A 26393-nucleotide genomic window follows, 5' to 3' on the forward strand; every position below is an offset into this window, starting at 1 on the left:
TTGGCATTTGTATGAGTTTCAAATTAAAACTCCCGAGATGACAATGGACATTAGAAATGAAGTGGAGACAGACTTAGGACAGAGGGTCGGGGACTCTTCTTTACACAGAGTGGTGAGGGTATGAAATGGGTTACTGGGACATCTTGTTCATGCTGAGTCATTGGGATCCTTTAAGATTCAATTGGAACCCTTTTAGTCAACGTTTTGTGGTTAACCAGCTACTAGGAACCAGACGAGCACCAATGTCCTTGTTTGAATACCTCTTGTCCTTATATCTTGGATCATATTTACTGGAGCAGTTTTCAGGAGAGAGCTTGTGTTTCTTACTGTCCCTGCAGCGCGGGCCGAGCTTTGATCTGAACCAGTTTGCCACTGGAAAGGGCAGGGTGTCCAGGGAGAGCGGTGCAGACAGCAGCACACCCAACCGAAGAACCAAGAGCATCTACACCCCGCTGGAGCTGCAGTTCCTGGAGATCAAGGAGAAGCACAAGGACGTCCTGCTGTGTGTCGAGTGCGGATACAAGTACAGGTTCTTTGGGGAAGATGCTGAGGTAAGATTGCTGTGGGTCGCTACACTGATATACACTGTTGTCTGGTAATGTTGAGAAACTGCTAACAAACAACTGAGGCACACTTTAATAGTATGTCTAGTACACCAGAGTGTAACTATTAACCTGTTTCCCTACAACACTCGACACTCAAAGAACAATACATTAGTAAGAAATAACATGTCGGTTTATATACATATTATTGTTGTTATTGTTGTTATTGTTGTTATTTTTTTAAACATATTTTCATACAGAAAGAACACAGTGCATTTTATGTTTTTGTTTGTGTAATATATCTGTACTGATTTTCTGTGTCATGTTAAAAACATAACATTAACTTCAAGGACTCTGAAATACATCTTAGGCGTGTGTGTCTGTGTGCTTTACTTTGTGTGGGGCTTAGCAGGAGAACACGTACATTTTGAAAATACATTTGTGCCTGTTTGATGTGATCTTATCTTTTTATTTTCCCCCTTGCAGATTGCGTCACGTGAATTGAACATTTACTGCCACCTCGACCACAACTTCATGACGGCGAGCATCCCCACTCACAGGCTGTTTGTGCACGTCCGCCGCTTGGTTTCCAAGGGACACAAGGTCAGCTCTTCCAAAGACTACCCTCCTGTATCCCCTGCTCCATCTTCACCCCAGAACTGAAAGCTTCCGGCTTGTTTAAAGACACTTTAGTGGTCAGCTTTAACAGTGTGCCATCCCAAGTGGAAGGCAGTACTGCCCTGCTCTCATGTTCTTCTGGGTAGAGTTAATCTGAGAAGTGTGCTTGTGGTGTTGTTCTCCAGGTAGGAGTGGTCAAGCAGACTGAGACGACAGCACTGAAAGCTGTAGGAGGAAACAAGAGCTCCCTCTTCACCAGGGAGCTGACTGCCCTCTACACCAAGTCCACGCTGGTGGGGGAAGGTATCCTTTCACAACTTTAGTTTTACAGAGCGCCTTTCATGCTATGGCACTCCAAAACTGCACACCAGTAAATTCATCTTATGTACGCATGTGAGTATATGTGCCCGTTTTTTTATGTACAACGATTGTGCAAGACATGGACTATTGTATTTGGTATTCTAGAGCATATTTTCTGTCGCTTCACTGGTGTTGATCTGATCCCACTGTACCACGCTAGGATAAACCACAACTGGATTTATGTAGGGAATTTACAGCACTGGGGAATCAACTACTGCTAAAATAAGCATCTGTTGCCGTCCATCCAGGATTCCCCGGTACTGTAAAATGCTCTAAAATGTTTATCCGTCACTATCCTGGCAGAGTACTAGTTGCTTAGGGTCCAGGCTATTTTCGCCTGTTAATTACTGTTAGGTTTGTGCCTATAACTCTTTAACTATAAAGGTTACAGGTACATGTCTGGATACACCTCGTTGGAAAGCCTCAAGCCTCCTCTTTCGAACTGCGCCCCGCAAGCAGGGCTGTCTCTTGCAGTGCCTGAATAAAAAGATTTGGAGAGCCAGGTCGCTGGCAGAGTTTTTAACATGGGGCGGACCCTAAAGAGTTAAATCCATCCCTTAATGCTCAGTGATTTTGTTTAGGTCCTCATTCAAAAAATGGGGACTCCTATGTGCTGATTGTGTCCGTCACCCTGTCTGTCATGATAACCACACTTTTATCCTGCGCTTCTAGCCTTTATCGATGTGTCTCTGTAGTGTTCTTTCACACAAGACATGTGCTGTGTAGGATGCTTTCCTCTCATTTCCCTTAATGACACATCAGATGTGAACCCGCTGCTGAAGCTGGGTGACTTGGAGGAAGCCGAGGATGTGGTTGTGGAGGACGCCCCCAATAACTACCTGCTGTGCATCTGCGAGAGCTGGGGGAGCAGCAAGGACAGGAAGAGACAGGAGCTCACCATCGGCATGGTGGTAAGGGAGGCATACTGTAGCACGAAGTCACTCTCAGACAATCAAAACAGCACAATTCATAACATTTTACAGTACGTGTTATTTTGCCAAAAGTGATCTTGTGTGGGACGGTAGACTTCGAAAATTCGAAAGACGTGAAAAGTTACCGGCTCCACCTGCAGTGTTGTTGAGAGAGAGAGACAGAGGGTTTTGTTTGAAACGCAGGTAGGCGTCCAGGTTTATTTACAGTATTTCAGCAAATCAGCTGTTACTTAGGTACCAACAATGGTAGCTCCTAGCATGGTATCTCTTAACATGATACAGAATAGAAATTTCTAAACGCAGAACACAGTGAACTAACCCTGACCCCCTGAACTCTCAATACCTTTGTTTTGAGTGGAGTTATCCTCTCTACACTCCTGGAGCGGTCTGCGGTTCAGAGTGCAGTTATCTTTTGACCAGTTTACAGGTTGCAGTGTTGAAAGAGTTAATGCAGACTGAATCACTGTACAGGCAGTTTATTAGTACCACCACGAGGTGGCAGTGTGGTGCCTAACATTGAAAAGTCCAATGATGTTGTTTTGAGTGTGGAAGTGTTAAACTCAATTCATAAGCCAGATAAACTATGTCAGTAACATACAACCCCCGCCATGGCTGTTAATTCAAAACAAGAGCTAAATGATGAAAAAGCTGATGACCATACAGTAAATGTATGCATAGAATTAGCATTGAAATGTGAATCGCAATTTGATAAGATATTCTCTAGATTTATGCAAAAATGGAAGTGTGGCATACAGATGGATAGATTAGTGGACAGACACTTCCATATTCATTGGTTAAACTGTATTTGATGCTGTGGTATATATTGGTGTAGCTATTTTAAAATGATGCTGTTTTAGTGTATAGCATGCACACTGCTGATTGCCTTTGTTTTTCAGTGATATCAGTTTGTTGTGTTGAAAGTTCTGGATTAATGTGCTCTTGCATTTCAGAGGATTTCCAATATTAAACACAAAACTGTAACCTGACCATGGCCACCAGGTGATCGTAAGACTTCGTTTTGAATCAGCAGCTGGTAAACTGACGAACACTGCTGGACTGAATGGCCTCCTCTGGGTGGTAATTGTTCTTCTGTTGTGTGTGTGTGTGTGTGTGTGTGTGTGTGTGTGTGACAGGCGGTGCAGCCCAGCACTGGGGACGTGGTGTTCGACTGCTTCCAGGACTCAAGTTCACGCTCGGAGCTGGAGGGCCGTATCCTACGAGTGCAGCCTGTGGAGCTCCTGCTCCCCTCGGAGCTCTCTGAAGAGACTGAGAGGCTGGTCCGCAGCATCGTCTCCACGAGGTACGTGCCATACCTGCTCCCCTCGGAGCTTTCTGAAGAGACTGAGAGGCTGGTCCGCAGCATCGTCTCCACGAGGTACGTGCCATACCTGCTCCCCTCGGAGCTCTCTGAAGAGACTGAGAGGCTGGTCCGCAGCATCGTCTCCACGAGGTACGTACCATACAACCCCCCTCGCCTGAACATGGGCTGATCTGTACCATACAACCCCCTCCCCTGAACATGGGCTGAACTTTCAACTGCAGGGATGGAAGCAAGACTCCCAATGCATAGCTGTTTGATCCATTCCTGGTTTTACTACGAGTTTAATAAGACACACCTGAGCTTGTTATTCATACTAATCAAGCTCATATTAAAAACTGGAATGGGTGAAACTGCTATGCAATAGGAGTCTTATTAAGATCCCTGCATACCTGCCAGTGCAGCTGAAAGTGTATTTCAGTTTGAACCCTCACTGAGCAAGATTTGATCTTTATGGATTTGAGAAAGTGCCGTTGCCTTGGCCTGTGTACAGAAACAGGGTTCTTTTGTGTCTGCCTCTGCAATGTCCATGAGGGATACACGAGGACTTCAGTAGCAAGAAAGGATGAGACTCTGCACTTTGATTCCAGTTTCCAACAATAAGAGGGTTCTGAATTATTCAGTATGCGCAACTATGGAAAGAAAAGCTTAGTAAAATCTAGATTTTAATTTTTTTTCCACAGGAGTGATCACACTCAAGCATGTTCCATCCAAATTGTTTAATTGAATAGATTTAAACCTCTTAACAAGTACTAAAGTAATTCAATCTTTCAGTATACCTAAAAAAAACTGAAGTTGAACTGTCCCTCCCTGTGCTCGGACGACTCCTTCTAAAAGTTTTCCACAGTGACTGCAGTTTTCCCCATGCTGTTCCCATGGTTACAGTATGCATTTAACAGAGTTTACCGTGGCGTGCCATGTGTTGTAACTATGCTTTACCATACCTCTCTGGGCTTCACAATGCTTTCCTGTGCTGTACCATACTTTTCACTGTGCTTTATTACACCTTGCTATGCTTTTACTATGGGGCACTTAGAAAGGGGAATGCTTTTCAGTGAATGCCATGCCAGTATGGGTTTGAAGAGAGAAAAGATCAGTGGAAACAATACCTGCTGCCTACAGTAGGTGGCAGTATTTGACCTCTTACACCACACAGTATTCAGGCCTGTTTCTTTTCCTCAGTTTAGCTGAGGTCTCTTCAGTTCTTTAGTTGATATTTATAGATAAAAAGCATTACTGTGATTACAGAAATTGAAAAGCAAACCCAAGCTGCCAGGACCACGAAAACAAGATGACCCAGTTGCAATAGGTTAGAAATGCCATGGATGCCAGCATTTTTTTTAAATGGCTATTTAATGTTGTTGATTTGGAAGATAGCTTTTTGTAAAGGCTCTGATACCATCTTCTGTGTTTCATGATTTCTTATACGGGTCGGGCTGCAGGTTTTATTTTACTCCCAGAGTTCATTCGGTCAGGCTAAGCTCTGTGTGTGCGTGCTTGTGTTATTATTAATTTCTTTGCTGACGCCCTTATCCAGGGCAACTTACAATTGTTACAAGATATAACATTATTTTTATATACAATTACCCATTTATACAGTTGGGTTTTTATTGGAGCAATCTAGGTAAAGTACCTTGCTCAAGGGTGCAGCAGCAGTGTCCCCACCGGGGATTGAACCCACGACCCTCCAGTCAAGAGTCCAGAGCCCTAACCACTACTGCACACTGCTGCCCTATGCCTGCGTGCATGTGTCTCTGTGTGTGTGTTTGTCAGTGTGTGTCTCTGTGTGTGCGTGCGTGTATGTGTCTGTGTGTGTGTCTGTATGTGTGTTTGTCAGTGCGTGTGTGTGTGTGTTCAGTATTTGATTCTTACTCTTCACTCCTCGCCTGCCCCCCTACAAAAGAAAATATTATCTGGAGCTCTTTGTTTCCTTTTGGTTGCTTTTTTGATGGATGAAAGTTTTGATGAAAATGCCGATAAACACTTCTTGAAGGCAGTTCCGAGCACGAGTATGAGTTTGTGCATGCCCCTAGGATAAACACTTCTTGAAGGCAGTTCCGTGCACGAGTATGAGTTTGTGCATGCCCCTAGGATAAACACTTCTTGAAGGCAGTTCCGAGCACGAGTATGAGTTTGTGCATGCCCCTAGGGTTTTATTTGGATGTGTTTCCGGTTCTGCCGTGGTATCAGGTGCTCCCCTGCCCTTGCTTCAGAAGCCACTGAAGAGAGTGTGTTTGCTCCCTTTCCAACAGAGGCTTTTGTTGCTCGGTAATTCTCTTTTTTTGTTGTCTAGGTAGCGAGTGCTGATGAGGCTGTGAATAGCTATTTGTTCCGTTTTCAATAGAAAGCAGGAAATGAAAAATGCATGTGTGTATTGTCTCTCCAAGGCCAGGGCAGCACAAAAGAGGCAAAGCGCTTTTCTATTTTTCAGCCAGCTTGCAAACTCCAAGCAATGATCACAGTTTACACGTGTACAAAAATATACTTCTCAATCAAACATTAACGTTACTGTATTTTGATTCACTTTTTGCTGTAAATATCATTTTTTGAACACTCAGAAAACATTTAAACTCTAAACTATTGACACATTTCAGTATCATGAAAAAGAAACTCCCCATGACCTATGTCTACCGTAATCACATGTAAATATATAGACAGTCAGACACCTCTGTATACCCCAGATTCAGGTGCTCTTAATAACTAGTACGAAAGAATACCAAGTTTCATCACAATTGGATGAGCGGTTCTCTCTCTCTCTCTCTTTCCCGCTCTCTCGCTCTCTCTCGCTCTCTCGCTCTCTCTCTCTCTCTCTCTCTCTCTCTCTCTCTCTAGAGATTTATATATATATATATATATATATATATATAATATATATATATATATATATATATATATAGAAAGTGTGTAGCTTACAGACAGACCTACTGCCTCCTTCGCCAGATAGAGCCTCCTCATTATAAGACAGCGTTTTATAAAGCGGGACAGGTTATATGGCAGTATGGTTATGCCTCCCATTTCTCTCATAATACCATTGCACTAGCACTTGTATTCTCATTGCACTGTAGTAAGTAGCAAGTGAACCTTGTTAGATTCTGTTGTTGTCTAATAGACTTGGTTCTTCCAGCTGGTGCTGCAGTTCCACAGCATTGAGTGTGCAGGTGTGTGCAGGTTCACTACAGCATACTAGTACCCGGTTCTGTAAAGAGAACGTGATCAGCCAGTGTCACTGTTCTTGCTTTCTCTCGAGTGTCTTCATGATTTATAATTGTGAAAGTAGGTTATTTTTCTGGCTTTAACACAGTGTGTAAACTTGTCAAAAACTGTTCACTAGGTTAGACTATCCAACAGTGGGCAGCTTCACTGTAACCTGTCAGGGATGGAAATAAGACTCCCATTGCATAGCAGTTTGATCCATTCCTGGCTTTACTGTGAGTTTAATAAGACCCACCTGATCTTGTTACCTATACACTGTGGCTAATCAAGCTCATAGTAAAACCTGGAATGGGAGGCACTTCTCTGCAACAGGCGTCTTTCTTTATAACCCTGCAGTGTTTGCATCTTCAGACTGGATCCAGAAGCAGTTTTGTGTTTGGTCATGACATTTTGTATTTTAAGAAATGGCTTGTCTCTGCCCTGTGAAACGGCTGTTGATTTTAACACGGGCAGGCACCCCAGTGCGAGTGCTGTTGTTTTAGGACTTGAATTGCTCTGTTTACACGAGCTGGCAGGTCTGGTGTCCTCTTCAACATACGGTTTTGTCAGTGCAGATGCTGTGTAATCACCAAGGCCCTGTGCTCTTAAGAGCCCTGTCTGCAACGCATGGTCGACCTGGACTTGCATGCTCCATAGCTTGCAGACAAAGGCAGATAATTGTGTGTGATACAATATCTCCACCAATGACATAATTGGGATCATTGTAATAGAACATTGCATAATCCCTGTGCAGGGAGAAACCCCGCTGGACTAGTGATCAGTGTTGGACCTTGAGGGGAAATTCAAATTCTTACATAATGCAGTCGAAGAGGGGGCGGGGGAGAGGAGCATTAACTCTTTCTTTGGTCTTGAGATTATTTATGGATTCATCTTCTACTCTTAATAATAATAATAATAATAATAATAATAATAATAATGACCATACAGTATCTTTAAATAGGACAACGGTTTCATTCTGACTATTTCGGGGGGTGTGCTCCCATCTATATTTCCATGTGTGGAAGGGGACGGAAGTGTAGTTGCAGAGGCGTTGAATAAGACGCCCATTGCTGGTTTTACTAGGAGTTTAATAAGACACTTCTGAGCTTGTTACCTATACACTGTGGCGAATCAAGCTCTTATAAAACCTGGAGTGGGTAAAACTGCTATGCAGTAGGAGTCTTATTTCTATCCCTGAGCTGAATGGAAGTCTGTAGGAACAAACAAAGTTGCTACAGTGCAATGAGAGCATCACTGTTGAGTTGCATGCCCTTCAGTAATCTCTAACGTGGTGAGATTAGAACATGGTTCACACACACAGTACGCGTTATTTGAATGAAGTTCTGTGATGGGTTAAAGATGTCCAACATTTGATAATCAAAGGGTGCAAATAACAAAAATGCAGTATAAATTTAAATAGCAGGGGTGTTGATGGCAGCATGGTGTAAGATTGGGACCCTGCGTGCTTGTCAGATTGTTCTTGACGGCTGGAGCATTTCATGTAAATTATCACTGTGATAATTATACTCAGTGCTGTAAATTGTAGAAGGCTCTCCGGGGGAAGCGCAGTTTTGATCTGTGTTGTCTCCCGCACAGGTTTAGCAGCGTCATGTCTGCTGTGTGTTGTCAGATAGACAAGTGTCTTATTGAAACTGTCGGGTGGTTTTCTGTGCAGTGCTAATTCAGCCTTCCTCTCCCGCTAGTATAAAATGAATGACTAGCAGAAGTTGGGATTAGGAAGCTGGAGAGGGAATCTGGACTTGGAGCAATGTCCCTTTTAAAAGTGTACCATGATATTTTTGCGGTGGTACCAGGCTGTTTTTCCCATGGCTATACTATGCATTTACCATAGTTTGCCATGTTTATTAATATGCCTTACAATCCTTCCATACGGTTTACCATGCTTTCACTGTTCTTTATTACACTTTGCTACACTTTTGCTATGGTGCTTAACTTCATTTAATACATTTTTTAAATGTTTTGTAAAATAGTTTGTACATGTTTTGTAGCTTTTCTTTTAAACCTCATAGGTGAGCTAAAGTGTCCGCATAGCAACTGCTATGTTGTTGCTATGCTGCCTTCTGATTTAAAGCTGTAGCTACTGCATATGCCTCTTGTGAAGACTCCTTGCTTCACTTGTGACTCCCTTGGTTCATTCCTGAGGGTTTATTAATATCGCCGAGTAACCAGAATGTTGCTTACTGAAAAACATTTTAGTGCGCTGTCTTAAAATGGTGCTTGTTAGGTACAGTAAAACCCCTGTTCCCTGAAGTATGATTTCACAAACCCCTGTGTTATCCGAACAGCTCCCCTCAGAAACCTATCCTGTCGTGTGCAACACTCTGCTGCCCAGTGGTCAATAAAGATGTATGTATCATCAACCAAAAATAGAGGAAACGCCACCTCAATATCTGTACCAGCTGAACGGGAATCGCCCAAACACTCTATGGTTTCACTGTGATGAAATTGGACACTGGTACTCTCCAGCCCTGTACATACAGCAGTAATAGTGGACAATGCCTTTGTCATGATTCACTCCAATTCAGCCTCCGTCAGACTGGCTACCTGCTTTCTGTTATTGGAATGACATGAACCAATAACCTATAAGGGACCCACACAGTGGTCAGGCAAACAAGCCTGGTCTACACATAGTTAAATAAGCACCATCTGACGAGGGGAATTGCATTCAGTTTATAATGATTGCTGTCTTGCTGTTGGAAACAGGCTTGCTTTTAGCCCATGTCGAGGGGGCACAATTAGTTTTTGACACACAGATAAAGGATTGCTTTTCAAAGCAGCAGGCCTAACCATTTCGTTAAGAGCTTGCCACCCCCCTGCAGAATCAGTGAGGCAATGCACTCTGGTTATGAAGGAGTCTTGATGGCTGCAGCCTTCTGAAATATCAGTCTGCTTGGCTCTTAAGAATGCATCTATGGATTGGTGTCAGAAATTCCACTGACTTTCAGGGTTTGGGATAAAGTATTTGTACCCAGTTTTAAAGCAATGTGAAAATATGTATGTGTGTTTAAGAGTAACACAATTCCTGGCTACATTTCTATTGCAGCCTCCCAGAAAATCGGTCTTCTTGCATCACACACACACGTTAATGTTACAAAATGAATAGCAAAACCCCTGGAGAATCCTTTAGAGGATTTGAAATGCATAACTTGGTTGATTTGGTTCTAGTTTTGTAAAATTAACAGGTGTTTTACCTCTTTTAAAAAAAAATAGGAGCTAACTCAAGACTGGAGTGAAAGCTTTGAAAGTACAGTCCATTATTCAAAAGAGACTGCTGCATTTCCACACGACGCCTCCAGTTAAACTTCTTAAAATGTAAAGGCACGTTCTACTGTTTGAATTGCTGACAGGTTTACAGCCTGCGTTCGTTCGTCTCAAGCTGCTTCCATTCAAGGGGTTGTTTTCATTGGCCTCCAAGTTGTTTTGAGAGGAATTGCAGAGGCTGGTTACAAATGGGACAGGAACTGGGAGCTAAAAAATGTAATCTTCTGACGAGAGCTCTTCCTGCGTGCGTCTGCTCCCTGTCATCGTGCAGAGCAGGGCTGGAGGTGCGACTCTCATCTCCGTCATCGTGGTAACAGCGGAACTATCACAATGCAGACACGTCCTTGAAAGTGGGAAAACATCTGAATGGCATTTTGAATGCAGCGTTAAGTGATCTGTTGTCATGTTTTCCTGCTCCTGTGGCAATGTCACATTGATTTACTGCTGTGCTTAAGATATTTAACTGTCAGATATGAAGGGTTGGAGAAAGCTAGATTTCTCTACTGTATTATTATTATTATTATTATTGACCTTGTTCACCTCCACCCCCAACTGCTCAAGTAATGCTTCTATCTCTATCTACGGGACTTGAGAAGTGAAAAGCAAATGTGATGTCATCACCCCTCCACTCCCAACTCTGTGCCAGGAGAAAACAGAAGCTTAATAAAACCCAAGTTCGTTCTGTTTGTTTGTAAACATTGTACCTCACATCTCCTGTGTTTGTGATCCCTTTACAGCATGCAAGGTGATGAGCAGATCCGTGTCGAGAGGATGGAGAGCTCACACTTTGGGTACAGCAACGCGTTCAAGATCGTCTCTGACTTCTACACATTCACCGCCCCCGAGGACGCAGGTAAAATACATGTAAAGAAAAATAAATAAATAAGCCAACGGGCCTTTTTAATAAGAGGGCTTAATCGCGCTGGTGCCAATAATTAAGAGTCTTCATTTAGATTTGGAAAGGCAGCAGTAGTTTGAATTAAAATGAAATATTAAAAGTTTTCAGGGAAGGTCATTTCATTGAAAAGCCGTCACGTTCCTTTCCTGTCAAACCGTTAAATGGCTGATCCCGCTCAGCAGCCCGAGGGGAATCTGGGGACTTCAGGTAATGAGTGAAGACGTTTAATTAGTTTTTTCCACTTTCCTAATGGAGATGGGGGCCTTGTTTGGGAGGCCCTGTTTTACAGAACCCCAGTCTGCTGTGACTTGAGGCTGTAATTGGTGACACTAACTGCACTGTGAGTTCACATCATCTGATTTGTAAACATGCAAATCGAGGGAAAATTGTGCTAATTCACTGATTTACAGATAACCAGACATTTTCATCTTCTCTAAACAATAAATAGTGGGCTCTCTGTTTTTAAGATGTAGACTGCAGCCGGTCCTAATACCCCTATACCCCTATACCCCCTCCCCTCGCCCCCCTTCTCTCTGCAGTGATCCTGCTGGGATCGCCCCTCTAGGGTGCAGCAGTGCCTGTAAACCAGGGTATGGTGGTTCTTCTCGTGGGCAATGGTACATGATAGTCTGCAGTCCAAAGGAAGATACAGCTTGAAACCCTGCGCAGGTCCAGATCAATGCCTTTATATAGAACCTAAGCCCTGACACAGATCGGATGACACTGAGTGTAAGGAGTGGGAGATCTTTATTCCCCTAGGTGGAACTGGGCCATCCAGAACAGTTCAGTTTTTCCTTTTTTTGTTGTTGCTTTAGTCTGAGTAAATATTGTTAGATGTTTTACTCCTGGCTGCATTTTTTTTTCAAAATACAGATGGCTAGCAGTATATTGCTGTGGATATGCCCATGATAAATCCGTATCCCAATTAAATAGACATTAAACACTGTGATGGACGGCAGGTTAGACCGCACTTGATAAGCATTACATGAAGCTGTATTGAAAAAGAGACTCTGATTAGCATAATATGGTCTTGCTCTGATTTGGGATGCTGCTAATTGGCTTTACAAGATCGACCAATGCTTTCACCTAATGAAATATGGATAATAATCACGCATGTTAATCAGTCCTTTATAGTTCATTCACGCTCAAGTTGAATTTGCCAGCATGCTTGTTCAGTTATGTATTGGCAGGAATGCGTTTTTTAATTTGATCTGTAAAACCAAATAAAAGATGCAGAGGAACCATCTTTATTAGACCTTCAGATTGAGATACAGGGTATTGTTTCAGACTCCCGATGCACAGCCGTTTGAGCCATTTCAGGGTTTCTTGTGAGCCTTCATTGCAAGTTACCTGTACAAAAGATGTATGCTAATGAAGCAGAAGTAATTCCAAGTTACGTATTAAAAAGTTATTTATTTAATAATTGTGTACAGGATGATTCATTCATATTTCACACAACCTTGTTGTTTTGCATTGTTTGCAGTTCTACTTAAATGTTGACATTATTGAACGACCCTCTAGTGGCCAAACGGTGTATTGCAGAGCGTCTGTCAGACATTTTTTCTTTGTATTTCATCCTCCACTTATCCTCCAGTTTTTGCAATTTAGAATTGCAATTAGCAGTATTCTGTGAAAATGGGCTTCTCACAGTGGAATTGGCATTGGGAATTGTTGTGTGAATTATTTATATAAAAAAAGTATGTTTTCTGATATTTGCAATAGTTGTGAGTGTTGTTAGTTGGACCAGGCATGTTAAATATCTGAGCAGGTGGTGTTATTTTATGGAGATACAATGACTGGAAATTGACCTTTTGAAATCTGTGCCTGGTTAGGCAAATGCAGAGATTGACAATGCTCTTGTTTCTCGCTTCACGGCTCTAATTGCAGATGCAGCTGTATCATTAGGAGTCTATGGAGCGCAGCGCAGGGTAACAGCGGCTCTGTGTTGAGCATGGAACACGCTGGCGATGGTTACAGGGCCTCTCATTGTGAAGTGTGGAGGGTCTTCTTGGGCTGCGTTTCTGCTCTAATGAGCTCATGACAGTACAGTGAAGGTTCAGATGCAAGTCAGCCAGGCCACATTCATTTGATGAGGTTGAAAATAAAAACAACAACTACCTCATGCCCCAAACTATTATTATTATTATTATTCATTATTATTATTATTATTGTTTTTCAAATGGAACCATTTTCTAAATGTGTTTCATAAGGGCAAACACAGATCCTTCATGTGTATCCTGCAAGAGTTTGCTGAGAAGCTGGAGTATCCGTTATGAAAGGTTCCCATAGTAAAGCACAGCAAAGTGTAATAAAGCATAGTGGAAATATGGTAAAGCACAGGTAAAGAATAGCGGGGTATGGTAAAGCATGTTATTAAACATGGCAAACCAGGATAAGCTATGGTAACAGCTTAGTATAGCCATGATGAAATCTGCAAAGTTACCATGCACATTTACTGTGGATAACTGCATCATTAAAATCTTTCCTGCATATGCAGGTGCTCATTCACAGCAGGGCATACAATTGGTATTTGAGATTCATCTATGGCAAATTTCTTGATCTGATAAATCACACGCATTTACAAAATGCAGCACATGTACATTTCAAATATCTGGGTTAGGCTAAAACTGATTTAATAAAATGAATTTAGATTTGTTTCTGTTTCAATCTAAAAAATACGTTTGACCACCCTAAGATTAGTTGTCTTAGGGTGGTCAAACGTATTTTTTAGATTGAAAAATGTATACGCATCAAGAGGATCTGACGGCCCCTAAATACTCTATTCCTTCGGATTTCTCTACCGTACAGACGACGAGTTAGTAGCATGAGCGCCATTGTATGTTTTAAAAGGATATGCAATGAAAATTGCTACTTGCGACGGCTGCTGTCTGGCTGTTGCAGGTTTCTGGTGAAAATCGGTGATGTCGCAGCTCTGCAAAAGTTGTATGAAACACAATTTTTTTTATTTGCGAGGTGCTTGCGATTGCGAGCTGTCGCAAATCGCTTTTATGAAACGGGCGCCAGCTGGTTATCAGCTTGTCATTAAACTTGGTGTCAACCCATTGAATGCCATTGTCCTCATTTGAGGACAGGCGTCTCATTTTTTGGAGCATTTAACTGGCATCGACCTGTTATTTAAATCTTCTCTAACTATATTGTTATGAAAACTCAGTCTAATTTTGTTAACCGCAAAAGTTAAGTCTAAATGTAATGTATCAAATGACATAAATACAGCTTGCATTCTGATTTTTTTTCAGAGAAAAATGTATTTGATACTTAATGGATTAACATTATTCAGCACAAGTATATTGTGGGGTATATGGAGGTGTCTGTCTGTCCAGACACCCACCCAACTCTATAGCACTCTTACGTTTTTGCAGCTATCTGTACAGTTCCGTACATACTGTTGATGAACACCATGGTCATCATGTTGTTCATCATTCTAATGGCTCTGATTTAGAATGTGCAGCCATGGAGCCGTGACAGGGTATGTACGTCACTGACAGACTTGTTTATTTGGACTGTGTGCTGCCTCTTGCATTCTGAACTGAGGCCCCTCATTCTGTGGGGGTGTTGAGCACACTACAGCCTCAAATATCAAGTTTAAAATAAGTTTCTTAAGCAGTTAGAAGTAGAAGATACTCTGAGCATGTGAAGAGTTTTGTTTACCAGACTTCTAACTTTTATTACAGACCGCAGTGTTCCTGTTGCTTTGGCTGTCTGTGTTTTTGAGAACTGTCATAATGAATATTTCTGGATTGTAGCTCAATACGGTCGTGGGCTGGCTGTGACAATTGTGACATTAGCGAGATGTACTGAAGACCACGTCTCCTTCTGTTCATCTTTGCTGCAGATGGAACAGCTATTTAGTGCCTCTTGTTCCACAGCTTGTAATTGTATTCAGGGCTAAAGAACATTGAAGAGAAACTATTGGCAAGAACAAGGTACATTTCGAGGGCTATGTGTGCTGGAATTTTGCCTCTTAGGCTAGAATACTTCCTAATGTATGCTGGACCTCAGTCTTCTTAGGCTTAGTACATAGTCAGTAGAAACTCAAAATCAGTCCTTTTGTTTTATTGGCAGCCAGAGTCCGGAGAACTGGAGAACCAGAGGGCTTGGTACGAGTCAATACACGAGTCCTGCATAATTGGGATTAGTATCTGCTGTAGTGTGTTTTTTTTTTTACTAAGTCATAGTATGGCTCTGTGTAGGGCTGTAGGGCACTATGTTTCATATCTGCTGCACTTGATGAAGTACATATTAAATGAGAATACAAATATCATAATGTATCAGCTTATTCAAAAAGCCTTTCCCACCATGCCATCTGTACCATTTACACAGTAGAAGATCTTAAATTAACATCTAGAGTTATTTATTTTAGGCTTTGTAACATTAGCGTTTTGTTTTCTGTTTGGAAGTTAACTGATGGTCAGTGTTTTGTGAATATGACCCATGCTACCTTGTGGTGTTTCTACCCTCATGTTCCAAGGGATTCATCTTCTGAATATCATTGAGGTTGTGAAGAACCTTGAGATAGCAAGCTTCACTTTAGTGTTGTGACAAACAGAAATATCGGTGTAGCTTCGGAGTAATAACCAGCAAGCTTGGTACTTGTATTGTAGCTTAACACTGCACAACCCCTCTGCACAACTCCGGCCTACAGTATCTGCTAACCCTGTCGACATGAATAATACACATTTGTGTCCTGACTGTTGGCTTCTGGAGATGTTGTGACCTTCAGTCAGTGACATTATCTTCTGCAGATTAAAGAAGAGAGTGGGTGCCGAGTGCTGCTTGGAGCTGTGGGCTAACTTGATGGCACTAAACAGTAGTTGCAGCTAATGCTTTACCCTCTTGGCTTCCAGGACCAGAGGACAGTTGGAAGTTTAAGTGGAGATAAATGGAGGGAAGAAGACACTTCTTCACACAGAGTGGCGAGGGCATGGAACGGGCTGCCTAGTCATGTTGTTGAGGCAGAATCACTTCCTTTAAGATCTAACTTGACAAAGCTCTGAGATCAATCAGCTACTAGGAACCGGACGAGCTTAGATGGGCCGAATGCCCCACTCTTGTTCGTAAATTGTTTTATGTACTTATGATTACAGAAACAGTAATAAATTAGGAATAAGAGCAAATATGGAATAATAAACAGATCAAAAATGAAATATTATGCAGATTCAGAGGGCATAAAATATTCCTTTTTAAGCAGTGTTTTATAAAAGCAATGTGATTTAAAACATTATACATCTGACAGAAAGAAAAATACCCTCTCAACCAAATGCCTGATTATAAAGTAAACCTTTACTCAGCCTTTCAAAATACCATCTGGAGCCAATGGAATCCGTGTCACAGCTTTGGAGTGCAGCATACAAAGCATGTCTGTCCAGCGGTCTTCAGCTCGTATGGTTTGGTGATGGTGGGGTTCAGGCCGGTACATGGCTTAAGCATTTTACACCGCATTGGTGTACTTTATAAATATGAGAGGTAGTTGTGTGTTTTGTTTTTATTTATTTATTTATTTATTTATTTATTTATTTATTTATTTATTTGTTTTTTTTTGTTTGTTTATTTATTGTTATTTATTTCTTTTTCCTTTTTTTTTTTTTATTTAGTAATTGACAATTATTTGGTTATTTTCTCCCAATTTGGCATATCCAATTATTTTTAGGCTCAGCTTACTGCTACCACCCCCGCGCTGACTTGACGATGGCGAAGACGAACACATGCTGTCCTCCAAAGTGTGTGCCGTCAGCCGACTGCTTTTTTTCACATTGCGGGCTCACCGTGCAGCGACCTTAGAGCTTCAGTGTCGGAGGACAACGCAGCTCTGGGCAGCTTACAGGCAAGCCCGCAGGCGCCCGGCCAGACTACAGGGGTCGCTGGTGCACGGTCAGCCGAGGACACCCTGGCCGATCTAAGCTCTCCCCCACCCCCTGGGATCTCCCGTCTACGGTCGGCAGTAGAATAGCCTGGACTCCAACCAGCAACCTCCAGGCCATAGGGCTTATCCTGCACTCCCATCGGAGTGCCTTTACCAGTTGCACCACTCGGGAGCCCCTTTTATTTATTTTTCTACTGAGACATGATTTAGCCCTATATAGGGCACATGTTTAATTTAGCAATTATATTATAAAATATTAAAAAGTGACAATTTGCTAGTTTGGTCTAAGTGCCCAAGAATTTATCAAAAACACATGATATTGTATATTTGTATTCACATGTTCTGAATCAGTAATCCGATGGAGTCATTTTGCTCCCTGATGTACAAAGTATAAATGACTCAATTTAATCTGCTGATTGTCACTGATGATGTATAAATATTTAATAAGATTGGTTTAAAAATAATTTAAAAAAAAAAAAAGTATCTAATCAAAATACCCAAATATTCTACTCCACCACTTTAAGATCGAATTGGATTTGTAATTAAAAAGCTGTGTAGGCTCCTAATTATATGGCAAGATCTTATATAATTCAACACCCAGTTTTACTGCACAATAGAGGATTCTGTGATTTGCATTTACAGAGATTTGACACCCCCTCCATTTACTAGTCTCTCTCTGAAGATGCTTGCCGGATTAATACATTATATTTTTAAAATGTTCAAAATAAACCTTTTTAATTATGTACTTGCTTGACCCAAAGTCATTGTATTTTTATCTTGCTCCTAATTATATTAATACTTGTACTGTGATTCTTGAAATGTATTTTTTGTTTATGACTGTAAGTCGCCCTGGATAAGGCCGTCTGCTAAGAAATAAATAATAGTAATAATAATAATAATAATATGTATAAAGCATGCACAACCCATAAAAACCAAACGCTCAGCAAGTATCATTGTGTCTGGAATATGACATGATCAGACTCTTTAAAAGAAGGCATCTCCAGTGGCTGTCTTCTACCAGCAAATTGCAATTCTAAGCTGCGACGCTGTCCCACATGGCCAACAAATGAAAGGAGTTCAGAACATGTTCGGATAAGTGAAAAGCAAAGTGTGTTTTTAGTAAACGTCAAAGGCATGTTTAAGGATAGTCATCGCTGTGTATTGTTCTGTATATGAAGGTCAAAAGTTTTACTATGAGCTTAATAAGACACTGTTACACTGTGGCTAATCAAGCTGATAGTAAAACCTGGAATAGGAGTCTTATTTCCATTTCCGGATAGGGGAAGAACAGATGGTCTCATCCGCAGTACGCATCACTTTAAAAACAGAACAGACCTGAAGTGTATTTCAAAGCAGTGAAACCTTATTTAAGCAGTTCAAATCCTGCCTGGGTTTACAGGTTGGCAAAAGCAAGTGGTTGCTTCGTTCAAGTGGCAAGTTTTACTGTATTTTGTGCTCCTGTTTGTTTTGTGTGTGTTTATGAACAACTATAAATGAAATGTGAGAGATCCATTAATCACAGTTATGGATTTGTCAAAATGTCATCCGGTCTGTGCGGTGCCAAGAACAAATCTGTGTCATCATGCTCGGAAATTGTCACAGCTGTCAGAGACCTACCTTTTTTTTATTTTTATTTTTTTTGTCTGTTTTGTTTTTTGTTTTGTAAATAGTTTGTTATTACTATTATTATATTGAATAGTATTGTATTGAATTGTCTAAAAACAATAAAAAATTGTTCACAAAAAAAAATGTCATCCGGTGCACAGAACACGTGGCACAATTCTTAAGTTAAATAGCACCTTTTTATGTTAACTGTACGTATGACCTTATATAAGAAACCCCCTACGCACAGTATATTGACTTTAAATGTAAAACAATTGAATACAGTTGTTAATAAAGTATGCTTACAGGATGGTAGAAGATTCAGGCATGTTGCAAACACCCATTGCCCTTGACGCAGCATTTCTGAAGTCCTACAGCTGCTGAAATGTACTGAACCGGTGCTGATAACCTTTATGAAGTGCAGCTCCCGTGTGTGTCTTCACAGGCTCTCAGAGGCTCTCCAGTATAATAGGTCTTGAGAGGCCGGTGGTGTGCTGCCTGGCGGGGGTTATTACGTATCTGACCGGCTTCAATCTGGAGAAGGTTCTCCTCAATACCAGGTGAGTAAGGACTTTCCTTTCACGTGGCTGCTAGTCCTCTGTGGGCACACTCCATACATCAGTCCATTAGTGTCCTGACATTCTGCACTCTTCTAGTCATCATTGAACCCAGCTGGGGACTGCGATACAGTGGAGATGAATTGGAGGATTGCACTAGATAAGCAAATGCACAAAATCTGGGAGAGTTCCGTGTTCTACCACACTCCCACCCCCTGCTCATTAAATATACTGAAGTCATAACTACAGTGCTTCTGGAGTGCACAGTCTTCAGTGTGGATAGAACAGGAGTCGGAGTCGAGGGAGGCTGTTGTCTTAAACTACTCTCGAAGTGGCCTCTATAGTTATAGCTGTTAGTCTCTTCTTGTTTTAAGGTCCTGGTTTTCAATACAAAAGTAATTTAACTGCTGCCCTGTTTGTCTAGGCAACAGGCTGCTGTTACTGTGAAGCCAGTTGACTCTGATGTTTGCATATCCAAACTGTACTGCATTGTTTTGTTGCAGGACAGCAGGATTTAAAGTTCCAGGGAAAGGGAATGGCAGATTCCACACCTCATACACACTCAATCCTAGATTCTATGATTAAACTTAACAATAAATAAGTTGCGTTGACAGATGTTTCAGCTTCTGCCTTCATCGGTGTAAATGTACTGGTATCCCTGCTATAGCTAACTGCCTCCTCTTCAATATCTGCAAAAGATTTTAACAAGGGATTTCTTATTAATTCAGAAGAGTGGGGTGTGGCATTTACCATCCTATTTTAGAGTTTGATTTCAGGGACAAATTTAAAGTGTTGATAGTAAGACTGATAGTAAAATGTTCATGCTAATTATCTTATTGTATCTTTGTTTAAAAAAGGCCTGTAAATTGGTTTAATTGGGGTTTGACCCATTTTGATCAGGTGTGTAGGTTTTGAGGTGTGAGGTTCTTATGCTGTTTTGCCACTGATCTGAAATGAATGGAAAGATTTTCGCTGTGATGGGCCTATCCTGATGCACAGGAGTTTTATCATCAAAAAGGTTTGATCTGGATGAAGACCCAGAAGTGAAACTCGCACAGTGCATTTAATAGTACAATGCTATGTCTTCATTTATATTACAGCGCATTCAGACAGCTCTCCAATGAAGCTGAGTGTATGGTGCTCAGTGCTACGACCATGAAGAACCTGGAGATCTTGCAGAATCAAGTAGGGGACTTTTTATTTATTTATTTATTTTTTCAAAACATGTTTGAACTTGAAATCTGCGTTGATTAGATGTGTCGGCTGTGGTCCTTCCTTCCAGTAACACTGACCAATCCCCTAGCAGATATGTATTTGATCCGTCCAGTATGTTGTTTAGGGTTATTAGATGTAATAAATATGAAAAAGATGATATTGTTTAATGATGGAGCTCTCAATAAATAATGGATGCCAAGTTGGAAAAATGACTTTTAATATATGCAGAATTGCACAAGTGGGTCCGCGCCGGATTCAGTACACATAATGGGGGGTGAGACAATAGATATCGTGCAGATATACTCTGGCACTGCCATTGAAGACAAACCAGTGTTTATAGCAGACAAGTGCCCATCGTCGAGACCCTGGCCCTTTGTGTGGTTTAGTGTGAGCAACATTGACTGTTTCCCTACCATCTCACATACTTTTAATATCAACACAAAAATGCAGCTTTTAACAAGGAGTATGAAAGAGAGAGATTTAAACTGGTGGAGGTGTTTTTAACAAGGAGCATGAAAGAGAGATTTAAACTGGTGGAGGTGTTTTTAACAAGGAGCATGAAAGAGAGAGATTTAAACTGGTGGAGGTGTTTTTAACAAGGAGTATGAAAGAGAGAGATTTAAACTGGTGGAGGTGTTTTTAACAAGGAGTATGAAACAGAGAGATTTAAACTGGTGGAGGTGTTTTTAACAAGGAGCATGAAAGAGAGAGATTTAAACTGGTGGAGGTGTTTTTAACAAGGAGTATGAAAGAGAGAGATTTAAACTGGTGGAGGTGTTTTTAACAAGGAGTATGAAAGAGAGAGATTTAAACTGGTGGAGGTGTTTTTAACAAGGAGCATGAAAGAGAGAGATTTAAACTGGTGGAGGTGTTTTTAACAAGGAGTATGAAAGAGAGAGATTTAAACTGGTGGAGGTGTTTTTAACAAGGAGCATGAAAGAGAGATTTAAACTGGTGGAGGTGTTTTTAACAAGGAGCATGAAAGAGAGAGATTTAAACTGGTGGAGGTGTTTTTAACAAGGAGCATGAAAGAGAGAGATTTAAACTGGTGGAGGTGTTTTTAACAAGGAGCATGAAAGAGAGAGATTTAAACTGGTGGAGGTGTTTTTAACAAGGAGCATGAAAGAGAGAGATTTAAACTGGTGGAGGTGTTTTTAACAAGGAGCATGAAAGAGAGAGATTTAAACTGGTGGAGGTGTTTTTAACAAGGAGTATGAAACAGAGAGATTTAAACTGGTGGAGGTGTTTTTAACAAGGAGTATGAAAGAGAGAGATTTAAACTGGTGGAGGTGTTTTTAACAAGGAGTATGAAACAGAGAGATTTAAACTGGTGGAGGTGTTTTTAACAAGGAGCATGAAAGAGAGATTTAAACTGGTGGAGGTGTTTTTAACAAGGAGTATGAAAGAGAGAGATTTAAACTGGTGGAGGTGTTTTTAACAAGGAGCATGAAAGAGAGATTTAAACTGGTGGAGGTGTTTTTAACAAGGAGTATGAAAGAGAGAGATTTAAACTGGTGGAGGTGTTTTTAACAAGGAGCATGAAAGAGAGAGATTTAAACTGGTGGAGGTGTTTTTAACAAGGAGTATGAAAGAGAGAGATTTAAACTGGTGGAGGTGTTTTTAACAAGGAGCATGAAAGAGAGAGATTTAAACTGGTGGAGGTGTTTTTAACAAGGAGCATGAAAGAGAGAGATTTAAACTGGTGGAGGTGTTTTTAACAAGGAGTATGAAAGAGAGATTTAAACTGGTGGAGGTGTTTTTAACAAGGAGTATGAAAGAGAGATTTAAACTGGTGGAGGTGTTTTTAACAAGGAGTATGAAAGAGAGATTTAAAATGGTGGAGGTGTTTTTCACAAGGAGTATGAAAGAGAGAGATTTAAACTGGTGGAGGTGTTTTTAACAAGGAGTATGAAAGAGAGAGATTTAAACTGGTGGAGGTGTTTTTAACAAGGAGCATGAAAGAGAGAGATTTAAACTGGTGGATGTGTTTTTCACAAGGAGTATGAAAGAGAGAGATTTAAACTGGTGGAGGTGTTTTTAACAAGGAGTATGAAAGAGAGAGATTTAAACTGGTGGAGGTGTTTTTAACAAGGAGCATGAAAGAGAGAGATTTAAACTGGTGGATGTGTTTTTTTGTTGTTTTTTTTCATATAGACAAACTGTAGGGAAAAAGGCAGCTTGCTGTGGGTCCTCAACCATACCCAGACCCCCTTTGGCCGGAGATTGATGAGGAAGTGGGTGACACAGCCCCTGATATCGGCAAGGTGAGCCTCCTTTAGAAAACACGGAGATGTCTGAAAATAGATACAATCTCATTTCTGACAATATCAGCCACATAAAAAAGCTTCAGGAATATGGCATGGGGAGTTGAAGTATGCATTACTCACAAAAAAAAAAAAAGTATTTAGCAGCAGTTGATCCAATTCAGTTCATTCAACTGGCCTGCTCTGGAGGGGGGAGAGTTCATTTAATTCCCCTTACTACCCCACTAGCTTTGCTTTATATAGGTTATTGCTTGCTCTTTGTACTGGTATGTGTTTTGAGTTACGTATTGCAGTTATGTATTGCAGCCTGCTGTTCATGCCAGCATAATTACCAAAGGGAAATCAATAACCATGCCTTTCATTAAACTAGCTTTAGAGTACTTCAGTGATTGGAGTACTGGAGTACCCCAGTATATTTTCATTTGAAATTGCCTCCCCCAACCAATACAACCCACTGGCAATTTCAGCTGCTCCTTTTATGAGTTTTGAAATGTAGTAGAGAATCCCCTGTTGTAAACAAGAGGCCATTGACACTGACGTGCCACAGAGAAGCCCGTCATAAATACAATTCAGTGCAAATTAAAAGGAGGTTATAAAGGAGACTGCGCTGGGATCTTTTTAATATGACACTAAGTGAGGCTTCAGTCTCGAGGTATTCTTCCTGACTCCTCGGCTTTTGTGGATTACTCCGGATTGGCGATTCTGCCTGCGGATTACCAGGGCTCACATAGCCGTATGTGAAGATGAATAAAGCACAGCTTAACCTTTTGGAGCTGGAGTTGTGCAGAATATGCACATGCTGGGCTTGGTAACCTTTGTGTGTTTTGACAGTGTGCCCGGTTTACCAGAAACGTTATATAAAGTGCCTCTGCTGCTAGTTATTAACCCTTTCAGAGTGCCCTATTTTACCCTGTTTTTCTTCTCAAGTTTGAATGCCCAGTTATGCTCCCTCAACACAGCAATCCCCCACAACAGAGAACTGAATGCCTGTGCGTCCCCCGATCCCACGAGCAAGCCAATTGCCTTTTTACGCCCAGGAGCTTGAGAGCGGGTGCTAGTGCGCTACCGGCCTCTGGAGGACAAAGGCCAGTACTGCAGGTGTGCGCCTGAGCTCACTGTGCACTTGGCCAGTAGGGGCCGCTGTAGCGAACGGAGGAGAAATGGTCCTTGCTGATTTTACCTTATATAACCCATAGGAGCTCCAGAGCCAATGCAACACTCCCTGAGGAATCTGTAAATACTGTATTTACTTAAAACAAAAAAAAAGTTGACGCAGAGGGATGAAATTAACAAAATCTCTCTCTCTCTCTCTCTCTCTCTCTCTCTCTCTCTCTCTCTCTCTCTCTCTCTCTCTCTCTCTCTCTCTCTCTCTCTCTCTCTCTCTCTCTCTCTCTCTCTCTCTCTCTCTCTCTCTCTCTCTCTCTCTCTCTATATATATATATATATATATATATATATATATATATATATATATATATATAAAGCGTAACTGGAAGTCTAGTCTAGTCCGTGATTTGCAAACTCTGGCTCACAGCTTCCTTCTCTTGACGTGAGCAGTGCTACAGTGTTTCGGGTTGGAGATCTAGCAGTAGGGAGTTTGGGTTAAGGTCCATCTGTGCCACGGCCTCGCCAGCTCTGACCTCGCACTGCTTCCTAATCCCTTTCCTCGTTTTTTTGTTTGCCTTTGTAATGCTCAGCTTCTGTGCTGTTTCAGGGAAATCCAAACTCGTCAGGATGCAGTGGCTGAAATCCTCTCCTCGGAATCCAGCGTCCTGGCTCCCACCCGGAGCCTGCTCAGCAAGCTGCCTGATTTGGAGAGAGGCATCTGTAGCATTTATCATAAAAAGGTGAAGCAAATGAAGAACAAAATAGGCCTTCCGTGCCAAATTATATTCTACGTTTTCTGAATCCTTTAAAAAAAATGTTTTTATGTATCACCTGTCTCTTTACCAACAGCATGGTTTGTATCTATCAATCCACAAAGGAATGCAGGTGCTGTTAGTGGACCTGCATTCTCACTCAAACAACTGTACAGACACTGGCTTCTGGTAGTTCCTTGCAAAAAGCCTCTTTTTTCCACCTTTGGTCATATGAATAATACAGAGCACAGGCTTTGTTAATCCACTATATTCCATGATTGTCTAATTAAGGTTCCATTACCAGTGCTGTAATGAACAGGTTCATTGCCGCATTGTTTTCACCTCTAAATCCATTCAGACAGATTCACATGCTTTAGGTTTGTTTCGTTACTGTTGGTACACACCTGTATTCTATGATTCTCACAATAAGCTTACGTTACGGGGGGTGTCCAAAAATAAATAAATAAGTGTGTACCAATACCACCAGTTCTAGTAAAAGCTGAGGATGTTTCAAATGATCTGGATTGTGCAGGAAGTAACTATAGGTTTTCAGCAGTTTCCCATGATTTTATTTTGCCTTTGTATTTTTCTTGTTGCGTGTGGGTGTGGGTGTGGGTGTGCGTGTGGGTGTGCGTGTGGGTGTGGGTGTGGGTGTGGGTGTGGGGGTGGGTGTGGGTGTGGGTGTGGGTGTGGGGGTGTGGGTGTGGGTGTGGGTGTGGGTGTGTTTTTTCCTGTGCTCTATTCCATTGTTTGTCCAGTCACATGGTTGCTCCTGCTCTGACCCTGCCCTCGGAGTTACTATTGCAGGTACCCTAGCAGCGGCTACCTGTCATTGCAATTGTAAATAGTTTGCAAAGCCAGTTTCTTGTCCCACTCTATTTTTCAGTGGATACCACAAACCCCCCTTTTACAGTTCCAAATAATCCTACAGGTGGAAGTTACATGGTGCATGAACGTATTGTTTAGCTAGGCTTGCTCCCTTTCAACATTTATGTTTATATTTCACAAAATACCTTTTTAGAGTACATATTTAAATTGAGTTTTAAATTGGAACACCATGAAACCTGCACTGACCAGCTGAGCTGACGACACACCATGATGAGTTAGGCAAAGATAGTGAGGTTTCCAAAGTCAGAAATAAGAAAGCCTCATGCATAGCTGACCCCTGTTTCATTTGTGATTAAAGTAGCAAAGCCCCTGCAACCCGTTGCTAGATTAAAAGGTTTCAATAAAGAGTCAGCTGAAAAATAAAGGTGTTCCTCTAAAAGTGATCTATTCCAGTGGCCGTGAAAGGAGCAAGCGTGTGTCTAAGTGTTGTGCTGCTCTTCCCCTCTGCGTTCCAGTGCTCCACGCAGGAGTTCCTCCTGATTGCCAGCGTTCTGTCCCGTCTGGAGGTGGAGCTGCGGTCTCTGGTCCCAGCTGCCCAGTCCCAGGTGCAGTCGGCCCTGCTGAGAAATCTCCTGCTGGAGACCCCACAGCTGCTGGCCCCAGTGCATCGCTACCTCAGGGTGCTCAATGAAAAGGCAGCCAAGTGAGTATCACAACTGCTCTGGAGTTTATTACTGAAGGGCTGCTCCCTTTTCTTTTATTTTTGAGGAGAGCGCAACAAAACGGATGACTTGCCTTTTTAGAGCAGTGGTGCACAGATCCTCCTCTTAATCGTTATTTATCAGGGATGGAAATACGACTCCCATTGCATAGCAGTTTGATCTATTCCTGCTTTTATTAAGACACACCTGAGCGTCATACCTGTACACTGTGGCTAATCGAGATCAAAGTAAAACCTGGAATGGGTGAAACTGTCATGCAATTGGAGTCTTATTTCCATCCCTAAGATAGAAAATAAAATATGCACTTTCACGTATTTATTTGT

General features: G+C 41.6%; 1 protein-coding gene across 1 annotated transcript in view; it reads left to right on the forward strand.

Moving 5' to 3' along the window:
- The window catches only part of LOC117404116 (DNA mismatch repair protein Msh3-like), a 75015-nt gene that overhangs the window by 2827 nt on the left and 45795 nt on the right, over positions 1–26393 (forward strand). The window contains exons 4-14 of the mRNA XM_058986625.1: positions 339–551; positions 1029–1145; positions 1346–1463; positions 2283–2431; positions 3586–3752; positions 10982–11097; positions 19071–19185; positions 20283–20367; positions 22552–22661; positions 24376–24508; positions 25864–26051. Of these exons, the coding sequence (XP_058842608.1) occupies positions 339–551; positions 1029–1145; positions 1346–1463; positions 2283–2431; positions 3586–3752; positions 10982–11097; positions 19071–19185; positions 20283–20367; positions 22552–22661; positions 24376–24508; positions 25864–26051 (1511 nt within the window). The remainder of the gene's footprint in view (positions 1–338; positions 552–1028; positions 1146–1345; positions 1464–2282; positions 2432–3585; positions 3753–10981; positions 11098–19070; positions 19186–20282; positions 20368–22551; positions 22662–24375; positions 24509–25863; positions 26052–26393) is intronic.

This window comes from Acipenser ruthenus, chromosome 2 (assembly GCF_902713425.1).
Source record: "Acipenser ruthenus chromosome 2, fAciRut3.2 maternal haplotype, whole genome shotgun sequence".
Lineage (NCBI taxonomy): Eukaryota > Metazoa > Chordata > Actinopteri > Acipenseriformes > Acipenseridae > Acipenser > Acipenser ruthenus.